The 19,892-nt window shown below is 47.8% G+C and overlaps 1 protein-coding gene across 5 annotated transcripts; it reads left to right on the forward strand.

Moving 5' to 3' along the window:
• Positions 1-379: 379 nt before the first annotated feature.
• Positions 380-14,483, forward strand: SAP30L (SAP30 like). Of its 5 annotated transcripts, XR_014055583.1 has the most exons (6): positions 380-1,208; positions 5,378-5,500; positions 7,679-7,777; positions 9,302-9,474; positions 9,569-10,448; positions 11,811-14,483. XR_014055583.1 is itself a non-coding variant. In XM_081496015.1 (4 exons), exons 1-4 carry the CDS (start codon positions 1,011-1,013, stop codon positions 9,428-9,430), a joined length of 549 nt encoding a protein of 182 aa, XP_081352141.1. In that variant the 5' UTR covers positions 380-1,010; the 3' UTR covers positions 9,431-14,483. The 5 variants fall into 5 exon arrangements, 3 of the variants coding, with proteins under 3 accessions (XP_081352141.1, XP_081352142.1, XP_081352143.1); XR_014055582.1 differs by having other exon boundaries at positions 9,302-10,448; XM_081496015.1 differs by having other exon boundaries at positions 9,302-14,483.
• The last annotated feature ends 5,409 nt before the right edge of the window (positions 14,484-19,892 follow it).

Consider the following 19,892-nt stretch of genomic DNA (forward strand, 5'->3'; position numbering starts at 1 on the left):
CCTCACAAGCCCCACCGCGTATCTGTCTCTCTGCGCCTCCGCCCACGTCTGTACTTCTGTCCCCCGAAGGTGATCCTCTGTTCCCGGAGTCGGGCCCTCCGTCCAGCCGGGACCCTGCTAACCATCCCTCCCCGGGCCCGGAAAGTCTGCGGCCCGGCTCGTCTCCCTCACCGGGGGAACTCTTCCCTCTTCCACTTTCTCTACTTTGAACCCATCCCAGCAGAGTCCAGGAAGTAGCCAGGCCCCGGGGACTGGCGGCGATGGCGCCCAATGGGACGTGCCAGCGGCGGCGGAGGCCCCGCCCAGAGAGGAAAGGCTGCCAATGGGCTCGCGGAGGCGGGACTTCCGCTGTCCCGCGGAGGGCGGGGGGGAGCGAACTGTTGTGGTGCGGAGCGTTGGGCGGGCGGCGGCCGGGCGGCCCAGGGGCTGCCTCGGGACTCGGGGCGCAGCCGAGCGGCTGCAGGGGTGGGGCGGGCCGGACGAGCCGCGGGGCCCGGGCGCCGCGGGTTCGAGGCCGGGCCCCGCGCGGGGAGGCCGCGCCACCCCGGGGGAGCTGCCCGGCGGCGAGTTTGCCCGGCAGCCGAAAGGAGGCGGGAGCCGGCGGGGGCCCTCAGAACCCTCTGGCAACCCGGGCCCGGAGTCCTCGGGGAGCTGCTGCTTCCTGGGACGCCCTCCTGGACGTCCCCGCCGAAGGGTAACGGTTCAGGGCCCCCGGCAGAAGGCGCCTCAGGGTGACTCCCGGCGGGGCCCTGCAAGCCGCGGGAGACGACCCCGGGGCCGCGAGCAGGGAGGAAGGGGCTTGGTGGAGACGCGGGCCAGGAACCGAAGGAGCCGGAGCGCGGCGGAGCGGAGCCGGGCCTCCCGGGCGCGGAGCCGGGCAGCACCTCGGCTGGAGACGGACTCTGGGACCCTCGAGTGTGGGGGCCTCGGCGACCTGCCCCGCGGGGAGCGCGGCTGCGGAGTGGCCTACGGGGAACCTTCCCCCCGAGGGGCCGGCCCGGAGCGAGGAGATGAACGGCTTTAGCACCGAGGAGGACAGCCGCGAAGGGCCCCCCGCCGCCCCCGCCGCCGCCCCGGGCTACGGCCAGAGCTGCTGCCTCATCGAGGACGGCGAGCGCTGCGTCCGGCCCGCGGGCAACGCCTCCTTCAGCAAGAGAGTCCAGAAGAGCATCTCGCAGAAGAAACTCAAGCTGGACATCGACAAGAGCGTGAGTCCGCCCCCGCCCCCGGCTGGGTCCCCGCGCCGGGCTGCTCTCGGGCCGCTGCCCCGGGCTGCGGGCGGGACTCGGGGGCCCTCCCCGCCTTGGGCCTCGCCGCCCTTTATCTGCAGATTGAGGAGTTGGACTCGGGCTTGCAAAGGCCGCTCGGCGTTGACGGGCTCTAACTAGGACTCTGCCCAAATCCGGGAGGTTGGTGGCGGGGCTGCTCCGAGGACCCTTCCTGCCTGGGAAGATCTGACACCAGTTTTTAGCGCGTTTTATCGGTGTAGGCAGGGGAGCAGGAAGAGGTGGATTCATTTCGTTGGTCCACGGAGGAGCAGGTGATGAAGGGACCCGGCTCTTCTCCAACTTCTCCCTCCTTCTCGGATCCCTGTTATTCCTTCAGAAAAGGAAAGGTGGCAGCTCCTTTCCTGTCTGCGGCGGCCTCAGCTTCTGCACAGGGTCGTCGAGCTCGCTGCTTAGCAAGCAGCTGTGGAGAAATGGGATTTTCAAGGATGTGGCAGAAATAAGGCCAGGACCTGGCCTTGGGAGGTGGCTTAGGCAGTCAAAGTGACTTGGAAGGAGGAAAATCCACTTTCATAGGGTTAACTTCTTTAGAAATGCCCGGGGAGCGGTGGGGATGGGTAATTTAAATTTGAATAGAAAACTTTTCTGGTGCGATTTCACCACTCGTAGTTAACTATTCTAAAAATTCTGAAGATGCGCCTATTGTCAACCAATTAAGAACTTTTTTGTTTGACATCTGTTGCTGTAAGCCTAAAGTGGCTGCCAGGTGATATGGAATTGGAAATGATTAGGGGGGTATTTAAAATTCAGGTGGACCAGCTAGATTAGGTGGTTACCATCTAAGACCAAAATTTCTCCACTTTGGGGGGAAATCAGAGATTGCTCATTAAACTCAAAGGACACCCACTTTTTCCACTTCTGATGTTACAACGGAAACTGAGACCCAGAGATAGGAAGCGAGGGTGCCAAAGTCAAACAGCACCGAAGAGGCTGGCTAATTCCTTGAATCTGTTGTCTGATTTACTTCTGGGCCTCATACATAAGCCTTGATTAAGTCTTCAATAAATAAAAAATTTAAAATATCTTCCCTGCACATCTACCCTCTTACTCTCCCGTCCAGTTGTTTTAAGTTAACAATTATATTTGCAACTCTTGAATGGAAAGATGCTATTTTTAAGTGGTTAGGGGTGAATTGATGGCTTTCTCACTACAAGTCTCTATCAGTGAATGAAAGGAATTCATCTGAGAGCAAATAACTGGCTAGCCACTGTGGTGGCCTGGAATGGGACAATATGGAAGTGAAATGCACAATTCTAGGACAGCAGTGGATTCATCCTCATGGAAGCACTGCCCACCTTCTGTGCAGATTGTTGGGTGTCTTTACTTAATATTTTTTCCAGTCCTAAGAAAAAGAAATTCCTAGTTCTTTTAAACCCACCATCTGTACAGTTGTGTTGCTGCATCTCAGGCTCCATTTTCCTGGTGACCCCTCTGGAAAACCTGTGTAGGGCTAGGTTGACTGTTTGATACACACTGTCTGGAAGAGAGGCGGCCTGAGCCTGGTGCTAGAGTCCCCAAAAGGTAATGCTTTTGAAGGAGTAGGATTTCAAGGCAGACTCACTCAGTTTGTTTCAAGGTGGTGTTGTAGAGTCATTTCTGAAGGGGATTCTATTTCTTTCTCACAGGCTTAGGCAGGAATTGAGTTCTAAGTAACTGCTGTGTTACAAGAATTTTTAGCTGTTGCAGAAAGTGAAACCAACACTTAGAGCCTTTTCTATCACCCTCCTTCCTCCACCCCCAACTCCCCAAAGGCCACTGGGCTTTGAAATTTCTGAAAACCAATACGTACTTGAAAATGGTTAAGGAAGAATAATGACTATTTATCTTGTAAAAGGGTCTAGCAGAGAACCTTTTAAAATAATAGCACCTTAAATCCAACTCAGGCAGTTTAACTCCTTCTGTATAGACATTGGCAGTGTTCTGTGATTTATTAAGATATAACATGCTTTCAAACATCCCTCCTATTGACATATCTCTGCTTTTTTCTGGAGGGAAGTGGAGAACAGTGTAAGGAAGACGTTGCAGTAGGGAAGGACACGTGCCCGGGGTTAGAAGGTCTTAATGACCTTGGCCGGGTCATTTCCTCACTCAAGGTGGCTTCAGTTTATATTTCTAGAAAATGAGATGGGAGCCAGGGGGTTTGCACTAGTGACTACTGAGTTCTTTTCCATCTAGGATTCTATTATTCTAGCAACTTGACCTGAAATCTCCCAGTCACAGCTTTAGGAATCATGCCTTCTGCCTGTTCTTTTTCCAAGTCTGTCAGTCTGTGAATTTGAAGAACAGCTTAGTCTTACATGTGAAACTAGCTAGCATGAGGGATGTAGGATATGTTGTGAATGTGCTTTCTTCCCTGATGAAAGCATGTCCAGTCGTCTTTGCATCAGCTGGATGGGATTCTTTGAGACTGTGACACGTGCTGTGTCTGAAAGTCCTTTGACAGAGCTGAATCTGGCAAAGTCATTCAAATTTGTAGCCATATGTAAATGTGGCTTTTACTGGCCTAAGCTGCTTTTAGATTCAAGGGGCTGCCTGTGTTGGTACAGCAACATTTATTGGATACCTGCTGTCTGCAAGACACTATCACAATGTAAACGTAAAACCTACTCATGACTCACTAATTTAACCACGTGAAAGTGCTGATTCATGTGAATAAGAAACAGTTTCCATTATTTTCTCCATGGAAAGGCCTGAATTAATTATGCTGGTTTCCTATCAGCTTGCTTTTATCCTTAAGCAGTTGAGGAATAAACTCAAATTCAGAAGTCTCTCAAGAACATTTGTGTAACATCTGGTTCAGTGTCAACAACCCCAAGTCATTTACACAGGCATTCAGTTTGTTAGGTTCTTGAATGGTTCCTCCATCTCAACCCTGGTACTTATATTCTTAATAAAAACACGTCCTTCACATCTTAGCTGCTGCTTCCACCTTCACTTACTATTATGCCTCCAGCCTACATCAGAAAATCAGCAGTGGTATCCAGCTTCTTTTATGTGGTTTCACCTTGTGAGAATCTCTGCACCTCTTTCTGCTTCTCTTTGTGGATTCTATGAGTACTGATGCAAGAATTATAAATTGATACATAGAAATAGTTTTTCAGAGGGTTGTCATGGTACAGTAGTTGCTATTGTCAATGTAAAAATAGGATGGCCCGCTACCCTGTCATTACCACAGTGCCCGCTTTCCTGCTCCCAGGGGCAGTGCATTCCAGCCCCGTATAAGTTACTCCTACAGGTCTGAAGATGTCACATCGCAGGGGGACGCTGTCTTGTTTGAAGGAAAGTCTAAGCTGTTCTCATGTCCCAAACCCCTGAATTTCTCCTGATGCTCCTACACAGGCAGTCACTTTCATCTAAGTGACACGGTCTCCTCAGGGTTTCCTCACTCACGCCTTCTGTCAGCCTCCTTTGAAACTTAAGTCTTGGCTGTTCCATCCAGAATGCTTCCTGTCTCCCTGCAGGTCCTCCCTTCGGGTCAGGGACTTCCACTCCAGCTACCTCAGCTGCAGGGGCCCTGCCCTTTGCTGTATCTGTCACATGTTTTGTGTTTATCGTTCAGGGGGAACTTGATTTATAATGCACTGCCCGGTGTGATATTAGTGTTCTCTTTGAGGGGTTCTCGTTGTGGAAATGATGGCTTGTATCTGTTTCTTCCTGTGGTGTCTCCAATGCCTCACAAAGGAGAAAAGGCCCATAATTTGACAGATACCTGTTGCTGTTTCCATAGGACTGGCAGTTCAGTTCAGTTCAGTTCAGTCGCTCAGTCGTGTACGACTCTCTGCGACCCCATGAATTGCAGCACACCAGGCCTCTCTGTCCATCACCAACTCCTGGAGTCCACCCAAACCCATGTCCATCGAGTCCATTATGCCATCCAACCATCTCATCCTCTGTCGTCCCCTTCTCCTTCCGCCCCCAATCCTACAGCATTAGGGTCTTTTCCAATGAGTCAACCCTTCACATGAGGTGGCCAAAGTATTGGAGTTTCAGCTTCCACATCAGACCTTCCAATGAACACCCAGGATTGATCTCTTTTAGGATGGATTGATTGGATCTCCTTGCAGCACTGACTTTAATTTGCTTCCCATCAGGTAAGGCACCTGTATATTTGCGATTTCCACAAAAATTTCATCCAGAGTGTACGAAATAAAAGGAAGAGGAAGACAAGTGACGATGGTGGAGATTCTCCTGAGCATGACACTGACATTCCTGAGGTAAAAGCCCAAAACTTCACCTTGAGAAAGCTGGGAGAATGAATTCTGACCTGATCCTTACCTCTGGCCTGGTCTAAGAAGTAACTTTAGTCCCCTTTGTGTTGCTGTGGTGTATTTGAAAAGTGAATCATAGCATCATTGTAATATGGAATCTGAGCGCTGAAAGCTTAGAAATCAACTGGTCTAACTGCCCCACCATTTTACTGATAGGTACAGACACTCAGGGTCACACACTCAATTTGGGGGCCCCAGCCCAGTGCCCTCTTCAGTATCTGTGCTGCCTTTCTTCAAGAAGCCCCTGAAAAATACTTAATGCAACCACAATGCCAGGTTTTTCAGAACTTTGGTTTTGCCCTTAAAGTTGGAGACTGAGCATGTATGGATCGGGGAAGTCAGTTCCACTTTGTTTCTTGGTCTGCAAAATGAAGGTGTACATTGTCAGGTCCCACCAGCTCGGATTTTCTATCACTCTCTGATTCCTGGTCCAGGCTTATTCCCAAAGATCTGTTCCAAGGTCAGTTACACTGGCACAGAGTTTCTCAACAGTGGCACTGTTGACATTTGGAGCAGATAATTCTTTGTGGTGGCGGCTGTCCTGTGCCCCGTAGGATGTTCAGCAGCATCCCTGGCCTCTACCCACCAGGTGCCAGGCACACCACCACTCCCAGTGTCTCCAGACATTGCAGGTGTCCTCTGGGGGCAGAATTGTCCTGCTGAGAACCATCACTTCTCAAACCAGAAGGCCACCATCCCTTCAAAGTGCCAGTGTGTACTAAGCAAGGTTATAGGAAGAAATATCGAATTTTCTTTCTACCTAAATTGTTTTCACTTAAGACTCAGCAAAAGAAGAACCATTTATAATGTACATTGAATAGTTGATGCATGAATATTTCATAAGGCAACTGCCTGTTAGCACTCAGGGTGAAAATGACTGTGTAGGAATAGAAAGAGTAGGTGGGCCTTTGTCTGCAAATGTGGAGGAAAAATCTTTGAAAATATGGCCCTTTCCCCCTGCCCCTCTCTGTGTCCCCTTCTCTATCACTGATTTACAGTATCTTTCTAATGCTTTTAGCATTATTATTATTATTTTATGAAGAAAGGGATGTATTCACTATCAAAATGCCTTTCACAAAAAAAAAGATTTGAAGAATGTTTGAAAAGAATGAAGGACTTTGGTCCCTCATATTGATCATTCATTTTGTTTTTAAGTGCTCTCCACCTGCCTGAAGCAAGAACATCTCTTTTAGAGGCAGGTAAAGGCAGCCCAACTTTCTGGGCCTTCACTGTTTCATGACTGTGCAGCTTTCCTCTCTTCCTTTATTAGAAAAAATAAAAGGAGAGTCCTTTCCCCTCTGTTACCCAGTCATCTGCAGAAACCCTGACCCTAGCCAGCCGATTTGTACATGTGCTACAGTAGCTTTGAACTGTCTCTGGGCGGGGGGCGGTTAAGGATCCTCACACCCGAAGGCTAGGCCTAGGGGAGAACTATCTGAGAACACTAGTACATCCTGCTGTCCTCCTTCACGCCCCTCTGTCCACTCTGGGCCAAGCTCTGACCTGTCCTCCAGGATGTCTGTCTGCTTTTCCCTTTTCTCTCCTTGCCTGCTGCCCCCTCCAGCATCAGCACCCCTGCTTTCCCATCTCATTTCTGGATCATCAGTGTAGCAGCTCCCTCTGTCATCCCCCCGCACGCCAGTCTTCCTACAAACCACCACAGATTCATCTTCTGGGGATAGCACCACCCCCCACCCCCAACCCAGGAACGCAGCTTCTGCTTGTCAAGACATGCTACCACCCAGTCTCACCCTTTAAACCCACCATAAGTGCCTCTGATCCCCTAGCCCGTGTGTGTCTCCCCTGGCTGGCTGAGCTCATGGCCTTCTCTATAATTCCCTACTCTCTGTTCCTTGCTCCCTTTCAAAACCTTGCCTGTCCTTAGCATAAGCTTCACTACCTCCATCAGCCTTCTAGGACCACCCCTCCCGGGCCAGAATTCTGCTTCTACTGTTGTTTCTGTCCTCCCAGCCAGTAATTAGTCCTCAGTGGGCCATTTCTAAGACTTGTCTGTAGTCCTCTCCCTCCCCACCCCTACCTAGCACAGTGCTAGGCACATAGAGGGCATTTGATGAGTCCTGGCTGGTCAGGTGATGGATAATGTGTTTCTCCTCTTCTCTCTAGGTTGATCTGTTCCAGCTGCAGGTGAACACTCTCCGACGTTATAAACGACACTACAAATTGCAGACCAGACCAGGCTTCAATAAGGCCCAGTTAGCAGAAGTAGGTAGACAAACTTGACCTCTAAAGAAGGAGCACCCGCACCGTGCTGCTGACCGTGACCTTGATTCTCCCTGTGTGTCTATACATAACCCCTCCATGCCTCTGGAAGCAACTTCCTCTTCCTTCTTTTGCACAATTTAGAATTCCCCAGCTTTAGACCTAGAAAGGCCTGATTTCCATAAAAGAAACCAGGGCACAGAGAAAAAGAAAGGACTTGCTTAAAATCACATAGCAAGTTGGTAGCTTGGAATCTCACGGCTCCTGATTCTAAGTCCTGAGAGTTCTTTTGTTTGCTCGTTTGTTTGAATCTTGTTTTGCAAGATTCTTTCCAGATATGTTCCATTCTGCACATGAGGTGTGTCTGATTAATCATCCCTAAACCTTCACTCATATTCTGTAGGAGCTATTTTTCTTTGTTTTCTTTCCTTGATTTTGTTCTACTCTGGTATTGGTAATAGAAGTATTTATTATAATGAATGGAGCCCAAGAATGTTTTCTCCTGCCCTGAGTCCTTATCTATTTCAGGGCATGGGATGGGGTGGGGGTGCTCCATTGGCCATTATTTTAATATACTGACAGCCTACCTTGATACTTCTGTCCTATTGATATGTATATGGACATCCTCTCGTCCTTCTTTTCTAAATGTGTTTTTCTGTCTTTTATAGAAAATTTGGAAATGATGAAAAATACAATCCTACCACCCAGAGACAACCACTCTGTAGTTTTCATTCTCTGACTCTCTTTTTATCTGTCCTAGAGCCCTTGGTCCATTCAGAGATTTCCTTATGGGCTCACATCCCTGTTGGTTTTTGATCTTTACTTGAGAGCTTTCTTGCTGATCCATATTTTTTCTTAAACCTCTCCTTCACTAGCATCCAGATGAAACATAGACGTACATAAGCCTTTCATGCTTCAAGACCAGTGTCCACCCCTGGTGGGAAGAATGGGATGAGATGGGGCAAGAGGGGACTGCATTCCCAGGACTTGAAATAGATCAAAGTATTGGGAATATATAATATATGATGAATTTTCCTTCAAATCTGTTATCTTTCAAGAGGCAGTTATGTACTATTTAGATGATTTTTTGTGTCAGGCCCTTACATCTGTTCACTTGGCTGTTTATTTGACACAATTTTTAAAAGACACTTTTCGGCCCAATTCCAGGGCCTGAGAGGTTATGGTAGCAGCTGGTCACCCACAGCAGTCCCAGTCTCCTCCTCCATGGGGATGACCGTGAGACTATGCTGTGATGGATAAGCTGGCTGCCCCTGAAATAGGACTGCATCTTGGGAGTGCTGTGGGTTAAAATGTTGCTTTTGGAAGCCTGGAAACCAAATCCCCTAAGCCTGGGGAAAAAGGGCATACGCATTCTGCATTCTGGAGCACTGCGGGGAGTTGTGCAGTAATCATAACTCCCTCCCAGCTCTGGAAGCAGCTTGCTTGTTTCCCTTTTACACAACTGAGAATCAGCGGCGCTGGTTTATTAACATGGTTTAATGGGCTCTGTTTTTCCCTCCCATATAGACTGTCAGCCGACACTTCAGGAACATACCTGTTAATGAAAAGGAGACCCTGGCTTACTTCATCTACATGGTGAAGAGTAACAAGAGTAGACTAGACCAGAAGTCAGAGAGCGGCAAGCAGCTTGAGTGATGAAGCACACCTTCAAGGAATGAAGTGTAATACTTAATGCACAGGTGACATCTGCTACATTTAAGCCCATAAAGACTGTTAAATTTTATTGTAAATAAAAAAGTTTGAATAATGAATACTGTAAATCTTTTCGGGCAGGAGGATTATGTTCTCATGATTCAGCATGTTTATACACAGACTTTCTTTTAAGGCAACTACCGGACTAAAAAAAAACACCAAGATCGGAAAAAGAATGAAAGGAAAACAATGCCTTGCCGCATTCTACAGAGCATTAAGTCAATTCTGCTGGACATGTGGGATGACAGATATTTTGGTAGTCACCTTGTAATTCCACGCGACCACTTGTGAGCTATAGCCCCGGACCAGCAGCGAGGTACGGCTGGCAGAGAGGTGCATGAGCAGACGTCTGCCGGGGACATAGATACCACGCTTTGTCGCTTATCAGCAAATCATTTGAGCCCAGCCCCTCACCAGCTCTGTGCTGTGCACACAGTAGGCACTCAGGCAGGGTTTACTGGCACATCCAGCTGTCACTAGCAGAGCCAGTCTTGGGCTTCCCACCTCTTGGTATGGAGGCCTCTGCCGTTCCTGTTGCTCACCACTTCACTTGTAGAGCATGAGGAAGTCCTGATGCACCAGCAGGAGGTTTCAGGTCAGACCGGGACTCCAGGGCAGACTCACGTGCCAAGCTGTATTTGTGGAGGTGCCAGAAACCCTGATGCAGAGCCCCTCCTGCGAGCCGTGGCCCGTTGTGCACCTCTCCACGCTTCATGCTTCAGGGTCAAGTGACGTATTGGGACTCCGGTCATTCTCCTGGGCCAGAAATGCTTTGACACATGGAGATACTTAGTGGTTTGGGGCTCATGTTTTCAGAAGTACTAATCCTTAATTCACAACCACAAGGAAGCTGCCAAGGACCAGGTGGTTTCTGCTCCGAAGTCCAGCTCTGGGATAGAAAGTCTGACCAGCTTTGGCCTCCTTGGGGGTCAGCAACAAATCATGGGTTTGAGCAACACAGGTCAGTGCCATCTGATGTTCATTTTTGTGAGCAATTTGCCTCTCTTTTAGGGGGAAAGATTGCTAAAGTGTTGTGTTTTTTTTTAAGTATTAATAATTACCTGATTTTTATGTTCAAAACCTCAGATTCCTCTATCTAATTATATCAGAGCCAAAGTATCCTTTGAAAACAAAGCTTTATACCCAAAAGTATGCTTTTGCAAAATTTTCTAGTTAGTGTTTTGGGAGGCAGAGGATGTGGACAGGGAGTGGGAAGAAAAGAGAAGAAAGGACTTGAATTCTAATTTCTGACCACCTTGACATATATTGTGGTCAAAGGTACCGCTTTCTAACTCAGTTTTCATTCTGAGTTCTTCCTTAAGCCTTAAAAAATAGAAGCAGCATTGGACAGCGTAGCCTGGCAGAGTGTTTTAGTATCTCATAGATGACTTAATCTGAGCATCCACACAGAGAAGTCAGAACAACCCCCAACACATACACACCGAGCAGAGTGGTAGAGTGGCCAAAGGTGTCACTTCCACGGAGTGTGCTCTCTGGGGACAGGGCTAGGGCCACCACTGTCACTCAGGAAAGCACCGTGTATTCAGGTGCAGCCCAGCTTTCACCAGTGTTCGCCGCGCACGTCTAGCGGATTGCAGCCTTTTCCGATATGTGTAAATGAGTGTACATAGCGCATACTTGAGACTGAGTGGATCTCATCTCCACACACTTGGCCATGGAAGGCACCTCAGGGTGCTCTGTGTGTTTTCAGTTGTGCAGATTCAATAGGTATTTAAAGAGTCTCACTACTCACAGCTGAAGGCTCTTGATGTGTGGGCATCAAGAAGGCTCTAAAGTAGATTTTTTTTTTTTCCCTGAGAAGCTGAGTTAGAACGGCTTTGAAGGCATCAAACACCAAGCCCCCTTTATCCAGGAAAGTGTTTTCTCGTCAGGCTGGAGTTTGGGGCAGATAGACTTAAGGCATTGGGAACTTGCTCTCTGGAAATGTCCACAACTCATTGAGAAAAAAAGTGTATTTTTCTGATGTTTGAACCAGAATTGTGGATGTATAGGTCATGTCACTGTTTCTTCAACAGCAGACTTGTGTTCCTAGTTAAGAGACAGCAGTGCATTTCTGTACAAGAAGCTGTGGTATTAGGTCCCATCTGTTCAAGCGTGGCTGTGAGTGCTTTCGTTCCCACGTGAAACCTGGGGAAGCTTCCCCCTCAGCCAGATGCTGTGCACCCTCAAGTCCTGTGCCCGCTTTCCTCTAAGGAGAAGGCCTTTGGAGAGTGGAGGTTGTACATGTCTTTTCAACCTTTGAAAGCATGTTAGATGAGAGAAAAGACAAAACTCTCTGAGCTTGTATTTTTCTTGTGTGCAGAAATCTATTTCATCAGACCACTAAGCCCTTGCCTTAGCCTCTTCTGCAGTTTCCCACGGTTTGATCTGGAGCAGGAGACGTCTGCCTGTTCGAGGTGGCCGACCCTCCAAAGCAACCAGGTCTGGCTGTGGGGAGCAGTGGGGCTTGGGGACCGCAGCACTCATCGTGGCTGCCTGCATTTTTCTACCACCCGTCAAGGACTCGTGCTTCTCTCCACCTGTCACGTCGCAGCATTGCCTTCTCTCTTGGTGCTCCTGGGCAAAACTGGAATATGCAATCCAGAACTGGCTTTGTCTTCTTAAAGAGCACGGCTCCTGCCTCAGTTCCAGCCCACTTGGTTCTTTCCTGTGCCCTGAAGAGTGTCACATGGAATTGTCAACATATTGCCATCCGTGTTGCTTCCTTTTAAGGTTTTTAAAAAACAAATGGATAAACTTCTTATTTCAGTGAACAAACTCTTAGGTTGGCAACAGCATGTGAAAAAGATCATAGCCAAATCCCTTGAGAGATTGCAACCAAAGGATTCAAGACCAGGGGTGTAAAAGGAAGAGGAATTTCATGTATGTGATGCAGCCGCCAAGTTGTTAGATGTTCCTGTCATAGCTAAATAGTCACAGCTAGTCTTCCAGAGAACAGATATGAATAACTGCTTGCAGCTGGAATGTTGCATCTAACCTTGGCATTTCAGCTGTTTATTTAGTGGGAACTTTTTGTTAACATCCTGGAGGGCACCTGCATGGTAGGAAGGAGAAAGCCAGAGTGGAAACTTACTCAGGAGCCCAACCACGGATCCCAGAGCTGTTGCTGCACGGAAATCATCTGAGGACTCTCATTACAGAGACAAGATCCAAAAGTTGGGAAAGGACCTCTAAGTCATCCAGTCCAGTCTCCCATAGGTGCTGACATTCTGCCTACAACCGTCCCACCAAGGTTTGCGCCGTCTGGGCTTAAACACCTCCGAGGACAGAGAACTCACTACCTCCTAGGGAAGCCTGTCCTCTCTTTGAAAACCTCTGGCTTTTCTATGTTCTCTGTAATTTCCATCTTAGTCTCTGCCTAATGGGGGCCAAGTAAGTTAGCCAAGGACTAATCGCTGGCACCATCCCAGGGCATAGTGTTTGTCTTTGGGGAAGGAGCGGCTAGCAAACAGACACTTGGGTGTCCCAACTGTTCTCCCCCCTAAGTATTATTAGTCCATTTAGTTCCTTATTGAAGATGTTGAGGAAATTCCAGTTATACTCCCTCAATCTTGCTAAAGCTGATGGAGGAGGTCAGGGGAGAAGAGAGTGCTCTCAGAACTGCTAAAAAAAATACCTTAGGACAGAAGAGGCCTTAGTTTTGTGTTTGCCTCACAAAACTTAGGAAAAGTTTTAGCTGGAAGATTGTAAACTATGATCATGCTCTGCCTGGAGTTGAAAGGTTAAATAGCCCCTAATGGCTTACACCTTAAGATTCCTGCAAGTACTGCACACACTGCTTTTATGGAGAAAGCAAAGCTTAGGAACTTGGGGAAGCCACATGTCTCAGTGTCAGAGAGGTGCCATATTTTCAAGCTGGAAACTCCTTAAAGGTTGCCATTGCCCAGTCATTGATTTTTAGAGATGAGGAAACCAAGATTCGAAAAGACTTGCCCGAATGCTTTGGCATCATCTAGACCCACTTAGTGCTTGTACACTTCACAACTCACAGCATAGCTGGAACCCAGTCTGCAAGGGAGCTTGCCCTCAGCTCCTTGTGACCTGCCACTGAGCAGAGGTTCCCCAGGCCAGCCTGGTTCTCAGGGACTGTGAACCAACCTTCAGAACTCAAGGCGGTAAGATCTGACTGGGAAGGCCATCAGTTGAGTTTTGTAAAATGAATGGGAGGGGAGATCAGAAGGAGGCTGTAATTTAAGACCAAGGTTCCAGAGTCCTGGCGGGAAATGTGGTGTCCTAGAATCTAAGTTCTCACAAAATGCACTTGCCTTTCAGGTGGGTCAGTCAGGTGACCCTGGCTTGAGCAGACACAGCTCTGTGGCCCAGCCATTCCCAGCCACCGTCCCTGTTAGTGAGAGAGGCAGTTGAACTGAAGGACAGGTGAGCTCAAGACCACGCCCTGGGAAGCGTGGTGCTCTAGAGGTGCTTTTGTATTCCTTTCATTTTATTACAGACTGTTTCCAAGTTCATGGTTAGGAAGAGTAAAGTCAATCCCATTTTTTGAGGTGGAATCCAGCTGGAGGCAGGGTGGGACTTTTCTTACCATAGGAATGTCTGCAGTCATTTCATCTGGCTTGCATCTTCAAACACAAACTCTTCAGTGGCTTTCATTTGATGAACACATCTTTGCCAATGGCAGAGGCTTGTGCAGGATCCCTATTTCACATGTCTGTTATCTGTTCAGCCCATCAGAGTGTTTTAGGGGTGCGGGTTGGTTTGGGTTTTGTTTTTTTTTCCATTTTGTAACTGCCTTATCGAAAAGCAAGTGCCCTTCCATTCCAGGCCTCCTCATTGTACATGTTTCCTGCCAATTGGGGGGGATCATTTGTATTTTAATTTTGTAATCTATGGCTCTGTACTGTTGAAAGGCTCTCAATTCTGTGGGGTCTCCTTAGTATGTATATGACTTTTCATGTTGCAATATCACACAGATGGGATGGCCCAACTTTTGCTCTTAATAAACAATCTAAATGAGAAACAAGAGACACATTCTGTTGTTCCCTTTGACCGCCCACATGGAGCTCAGATCTTTCACTTGTGCGTTCAGCCCCTGGTGTGTGGGACAGTGACTGGTGATAGCCGCCTTCCCTCCATTTGCCCTTCCACCCCCAGTGCACCCTGCATGAGTGCAGGTCACGGAAGTCTGACCCTGCCCTCCTGTTCACTCCTGTGCAAACTGAGTGCAGCTGATCGGCCGGAGTCGAGCCTGACTGCTACCCAGCATAGCAGGTACCCTGGCCCCAGAGCTTCACTCTGGTCTTCAGTTATCCATGTATAGTTATCCACCCACCTACTGGATGGATAGTTGCAAATTGAAATGCTTGCTGGGGGCGCAGAGCGAGTTGCAAACTGGAAAATCCAAGTCCCTTCTAAGGGCGGCTCCCTCTGTGTGTTACACGTTGTGTTGAGTTGTTCAGTTGTGTCCGACTCTCTGCGACCCCATGGACCATAGCCCACCAGCTTCCTCTGTCCGTGGGGATTCTCCAGGCAAGAATACTGGAGTGGGTTGCCATGTCCTCCTCCAGGGGATCTTCCTGACCCAGTGATCGAACCCAGGTTCCCCGCATTGCAGGTGGATTCTTCACCATCTGAGCCACCAGGGAAGCCGCCTATTTTTGCCATATGGGCATGCAAACTCTGAAATTTTAAACAGAAATCTTCAAAGCGAGAAATAGTGCAAATAGTGTGGAGGTGGATTTCTCAGCATCCTAGGTGGCAAGGAGAGTGGGGAGTCTTACTTGTCACCTGGAGCCTTCAGGGTCAGTGATAGGTTGTTGCTGAAGCATGCCATTTTTCAGAGTCCTCTTCCTTCACAAAGCAAAGGAAGGTCCAGTCTTCTACCATGCAGTCTCTTGATCTGAGATATAACATAAGTAGTTCCTTCCACTTCTCTGTCTGTGCCCTCCCTTTCACATGTTACTGCTGAGAGCTGCCTCCGACCCCTCACACACTGAACCTAGGAGAGGTATTTTGTTGCCAGGTTTCCCCTAAACTGGCCAACCCCTGCTGAAGTTGACCTCATGAGGATCCACAGACATCAGTTGTGATGGACAGTCATTATGGAAGGATGAGCCCACAGCTTACTGGTACAGTAAGTTCTACTGGGAACTAGCCATCCTTTTTTCAAAACAGACCTTTAGAATGTTGAATATCAGATCAGCTGAGGTCCAGCCTTTTGGAAAGGTGGTACTTGCCACCTCCCACCCCCATCAGACTGTTACAGTGCCAATTCCTGGGACCCACCCCAGATTCTCAGTATGGAAAGCTCAGGGGCTGAATTCTAGGAATATGAGTTTTTTAATTTCCCCAACTAAGACTCAAGCTTATTAGAGTTGAGAAGTATAAAACTGGTCCAGTGGTTTCTCAATTCAGCAACTTCGAACTCATCAGGAATACTGGTTAGAAATTCCCAGTAAGACCTACTTAATGAAACTCTGCCAGGGCAGCCCAGGAAAAATCCCCTGGGGAATTCGCACATCCAGATGCAGATGGCCCTAAGTCCAACCACCTAAGGCCCAGGAAGGCAAAGAAGCTACCGTCAGCCTCAAGCAGCTCAGAAAGGTCAGAGCTGAGCAAATACAGTGATGTGCACAGCGAAGACACTTTGAAGATGAATCATTGGAATAGATGCTCTTCCCTCTGGAGAAAAAACAAAAAACAGAATGAAAATAATCCACAGTGCCTGGCATGTAGGAAGACACAAAAAATGTCTGGAATTGAATCTTCCATTTACTTAACAGTTTTTTAGTTTGTAAGGATCTTCTACATCCGGATATAATAGCCATCGAGTGCAGTGTGCAGGGCTTCCCAGGTGACTCAGAAGGTAAAGAACCCACCTGCAATGCAGGAGACAGAGGAGATGTGGGTTCAATCCCTGGGTCAGGAAGATCTCCTGGAGAAGGAAATGGCAACCCACTCCAGTGTCTTGCCTGGGAAATCCCATGAACAGAGGAGCCTGGCGGGCTACAGTCCATGGGGTCACAAAGAGTCGGATACAACTGGAGTGACTGAGCACACACACAGGCAGTGTACATAGCAGAGAACCTGTTACTAATTTTACATACATTGGTGTATCCAGTCTCACTGCAGTCATATCAAGTAGGAACTGTTATTAACTCCAGTTTATAGAGAAGTAAACATAAGCTCGGAGAGGTCTAGGAACTGCCCAGGTAACAGCAAGAGCTGGAAGCACTCCTGGGAGTGAGTCCCAGGATTGTCCAGCCGAGGGACACTTGTCAGCTCCACCACCAAAGAGCTCCGGAGCACCACGCTATGCAGCTGTGCAGCTGCAACAGTTCCCCTTGTCCTGATCAACTGGACTCGCCCCACTTTAATGAGGGATTCCTCAAAGTCACTCAGACTCTAGTTAGGAAATTTAATAGGGTTTAATGGAGGTTAACAAGGCACATCCAACTTTCCAGCCAGGTTTTAACTTACCAGAGCTGAACAGAGATTAGCAAGCCCAGGAGGTGTAACGGCACCTGCATGATTTAATGGGGTTAATGAAACTGTCAGAGATTGGCTGAGGGGGACAGAGCTGGAGCACACCTCTGTTAATGTCAATCTGCTGAAGGTCAACAGACATTAAAAAGCAGATGCTGGCCATGGCTTGCCCTGGGGCACCACAGGGCTAGCAAGGAAAAGAAGACCACAACCAATGTGCCAACCATGCTCCATCCTGATTGGTGGGATCTGGAATTTTATTTTCTTCTTTGTGCTTTCTTGGTGTTGTCTAAATTATTTATAATGAGCATGAATCATTTTCACCAAAACTGTAAAATAGCAAAGCAGGTTTTTTTTTTTTAAGTGCTCTCAAATGTATTTACTCTCCCTTTGTATAGTTTGTTACATCGACCTAAAACCTGTAGAAAACAGTAAGAGAAATAAAAACAGAAGCAGTAATGCATTCTTAAATTAAGGCAGCATTTAACTGCTGTAGAGGGCTGCCACCTGTCACTCCGAGGGTTTTTGTCACAGACTACAACATAGGAGTGTACAGAATGACATTGGTCAGGGGGACAGTGACTCCTCCTCTGCCTCCCAGGTTGCTGCAGTTTCTGGCCTGAGCACTTACTATCTGCCAGGCCCAATACTAAGCTCTTTACGTTCTACTGTTCTATTTGATAGATAAGGAAACAGAAATTTAGGAAGGTGAAACGGCTTGTCCCAGGTCAGCAGAGAGTAGTAGGTGGGGATAAGTCAAACACAGATCTGTCTGACCCCAGAGTCCAGTGTGCCGGCTGCCTACTAACTTGGTTAAGCTAGTATTTCATGGGAGCATTGTTTAGAACAGTGAAGAACTCTCAAATATGTTAAATAATAGGGGACTGATTTTAACAGTATTACACTTATGTCAACATTGTGAAATATGTAATGACATAGAAGGGTGTTCCTATCAGCTTAGAAAAAGCAGATATGTATATTTACATATGCATATTATATGAATATATATGTGTGGTGTGTGTGCATATTTATATATCGTCTGTATACAGTTGGCCTTCCATATCCACAAGTTCCAAATCGAGGTTACAAAGGGCTGACTATACCATGCCATTTTATATAAGGGACCTGAGCATCCACGAATTTTGGTATCTTCGGGTATCCTGGAGCAATCTCCCTGTGAATACAGAGGGATTCAGACTGTATAACTCTGTGTGTGTGTGTGTGTGTGTGTGTGTGTGTGTGTGTGTGTGTGTGTATACACACATGTTTATATACACACACCCATTCCTGAATCTGTGACTATGGGCATATCTGTAGGCATATCAAAACATCTACCAACTGCATGTGTAGCCTGCTGTATCTGTATGACTCAGATTAAGGGGGGAAAGGTCAGGAAGGAAAGGGCTTTCTGAAAATCAAGGGAGCTTCCTGGAAAAAAGTCTCCTCTGTAGGCCCTCAAGGGAAATGGAAGACAGAAGACAGAAGTGAGGGCAAGTCCAGTCCGATACAGAAAGCCTCACACGCTGAACTGAGGAGCTTGTACTCTGGAGTCACCAAACCTGCTATCATTAAACAGTGAAATGTGATCAAGAAGATGTTTGTGTGTCTACTGGGAGCCAGGGAGAATCTGGAAATGGACTCTGCCCTCCAGGAGCTTGGAATTTCAGAGTTCACACCCAGACAGGGGTGGAAAGCAGTCCTTCCACTGCTGAAATCCTAGGATCTGTGAGGAAGCCTCGGAGCCCCCAAGTTCTGGTGAAGGAGCCGCGTATAATGAGCTCTGAGGTCTTGGAGAAGCCAGTGAGGCTTACAAAGTGTGATGAGCTTAATTCAGCCAAGGTGGCTAATGAGACTTCCTGAGAGCTCATGGCCACCAGCAAGGTTGGACTCTGCTAAGGGAGCAGAGGTAGCATACCTGTGCCCAGCCAGACCCCTCTGAGCATCCTGCTCAGGAGACACGGGGCGGCATGAGTCGGAGGGCCCCAAGGAGAGCCAGTGCCGCCTAAGGGCAGGGGTCAGACTCGGCTATGTCAGCAAGCAACTGCCTGAAATGCAATCATCTGATGACGCTCAGCACTGCTGGAAAGAACGAGGTCTAAGAGACCTCAGCTTGCCTACCAGGGTTTAGCTCAACTAGGTGAGACTGAAACTTGGCTGAGCCCACAGTCCAAGGAGGCCCTGCCATCTCCAACGGTAAGGGTGTTTTCTTTGTGGTTGCTCATATCATCTTCAAATGCATACTATTCCTGTTTCTATCTAGGAATATTTCCAAAACTGAACATGAAAAAAGAAAAATGGTCAGGATGACCTGTAGCAATGGTAGCGTTTATTTGTTAAACACCTACTAGGTGCTGGATGCTGGGCGAGAACACTTAAGTTCAGTCGTAATCCTCACAGAAACCTGCAGAGAAGCTGTTACCATCCCTACTTTTCAGATGGGTAACTGAGGCTCAGGAGACATTAAATAGCTTACCTTATAATGAGCCGGAATTTGAACCCGTATCAGTCTGACCCCTCCATACATCATGTGACCTCTACCACAGAGAGTAGAATACTGGCCGTGTGGGGGAGATGGAAGAGTAGTAAGAGCTGTTAGAAAAACTCAGGATCCCAATAGTCTAGGGTGTTTAAGGGGAAACAGCCCCCTGCATTCTGTTAGCCCAGAGCAATAGTGACAGAAGGATGTTGCTACCAATAAAAGATTATGTTTTGTTCAGTAGCTCCCATCCAAAGAAACAGAAGAAAAAATATATATATATGTGACGCATCTTACACTCACATAGTAAGAAAATACAGATCCCTGCCCCCAAGGTGCCTTTAGAGGATCTTGGATTGCAAAACCCTAATGTCCTTTGTTGGATGCTTTTGAATTGTGGTGCTGGAGAAGACTCTTGAGAGTCCCTTGGACTGCAAGGAGATCAATCAGTCCTAAAGGAAGTCAATC

This window comes from Giraffa tippelskirchi, chromosome 6 (assembly GCF_054371585.1).
Source record: "Giraffa tippelskirchi isolate mGirTip1 chromosome 6, T2T-mGirTip1v1.2.pri, whole genome shotgun sequence".
Classification (NCBI taxonomy): Eukaryota; Metazoa; Chordata; class Mammalia; order Artiodactyla; family Giraffidae; genus Giraffa; species Giraffa tippelskirchi.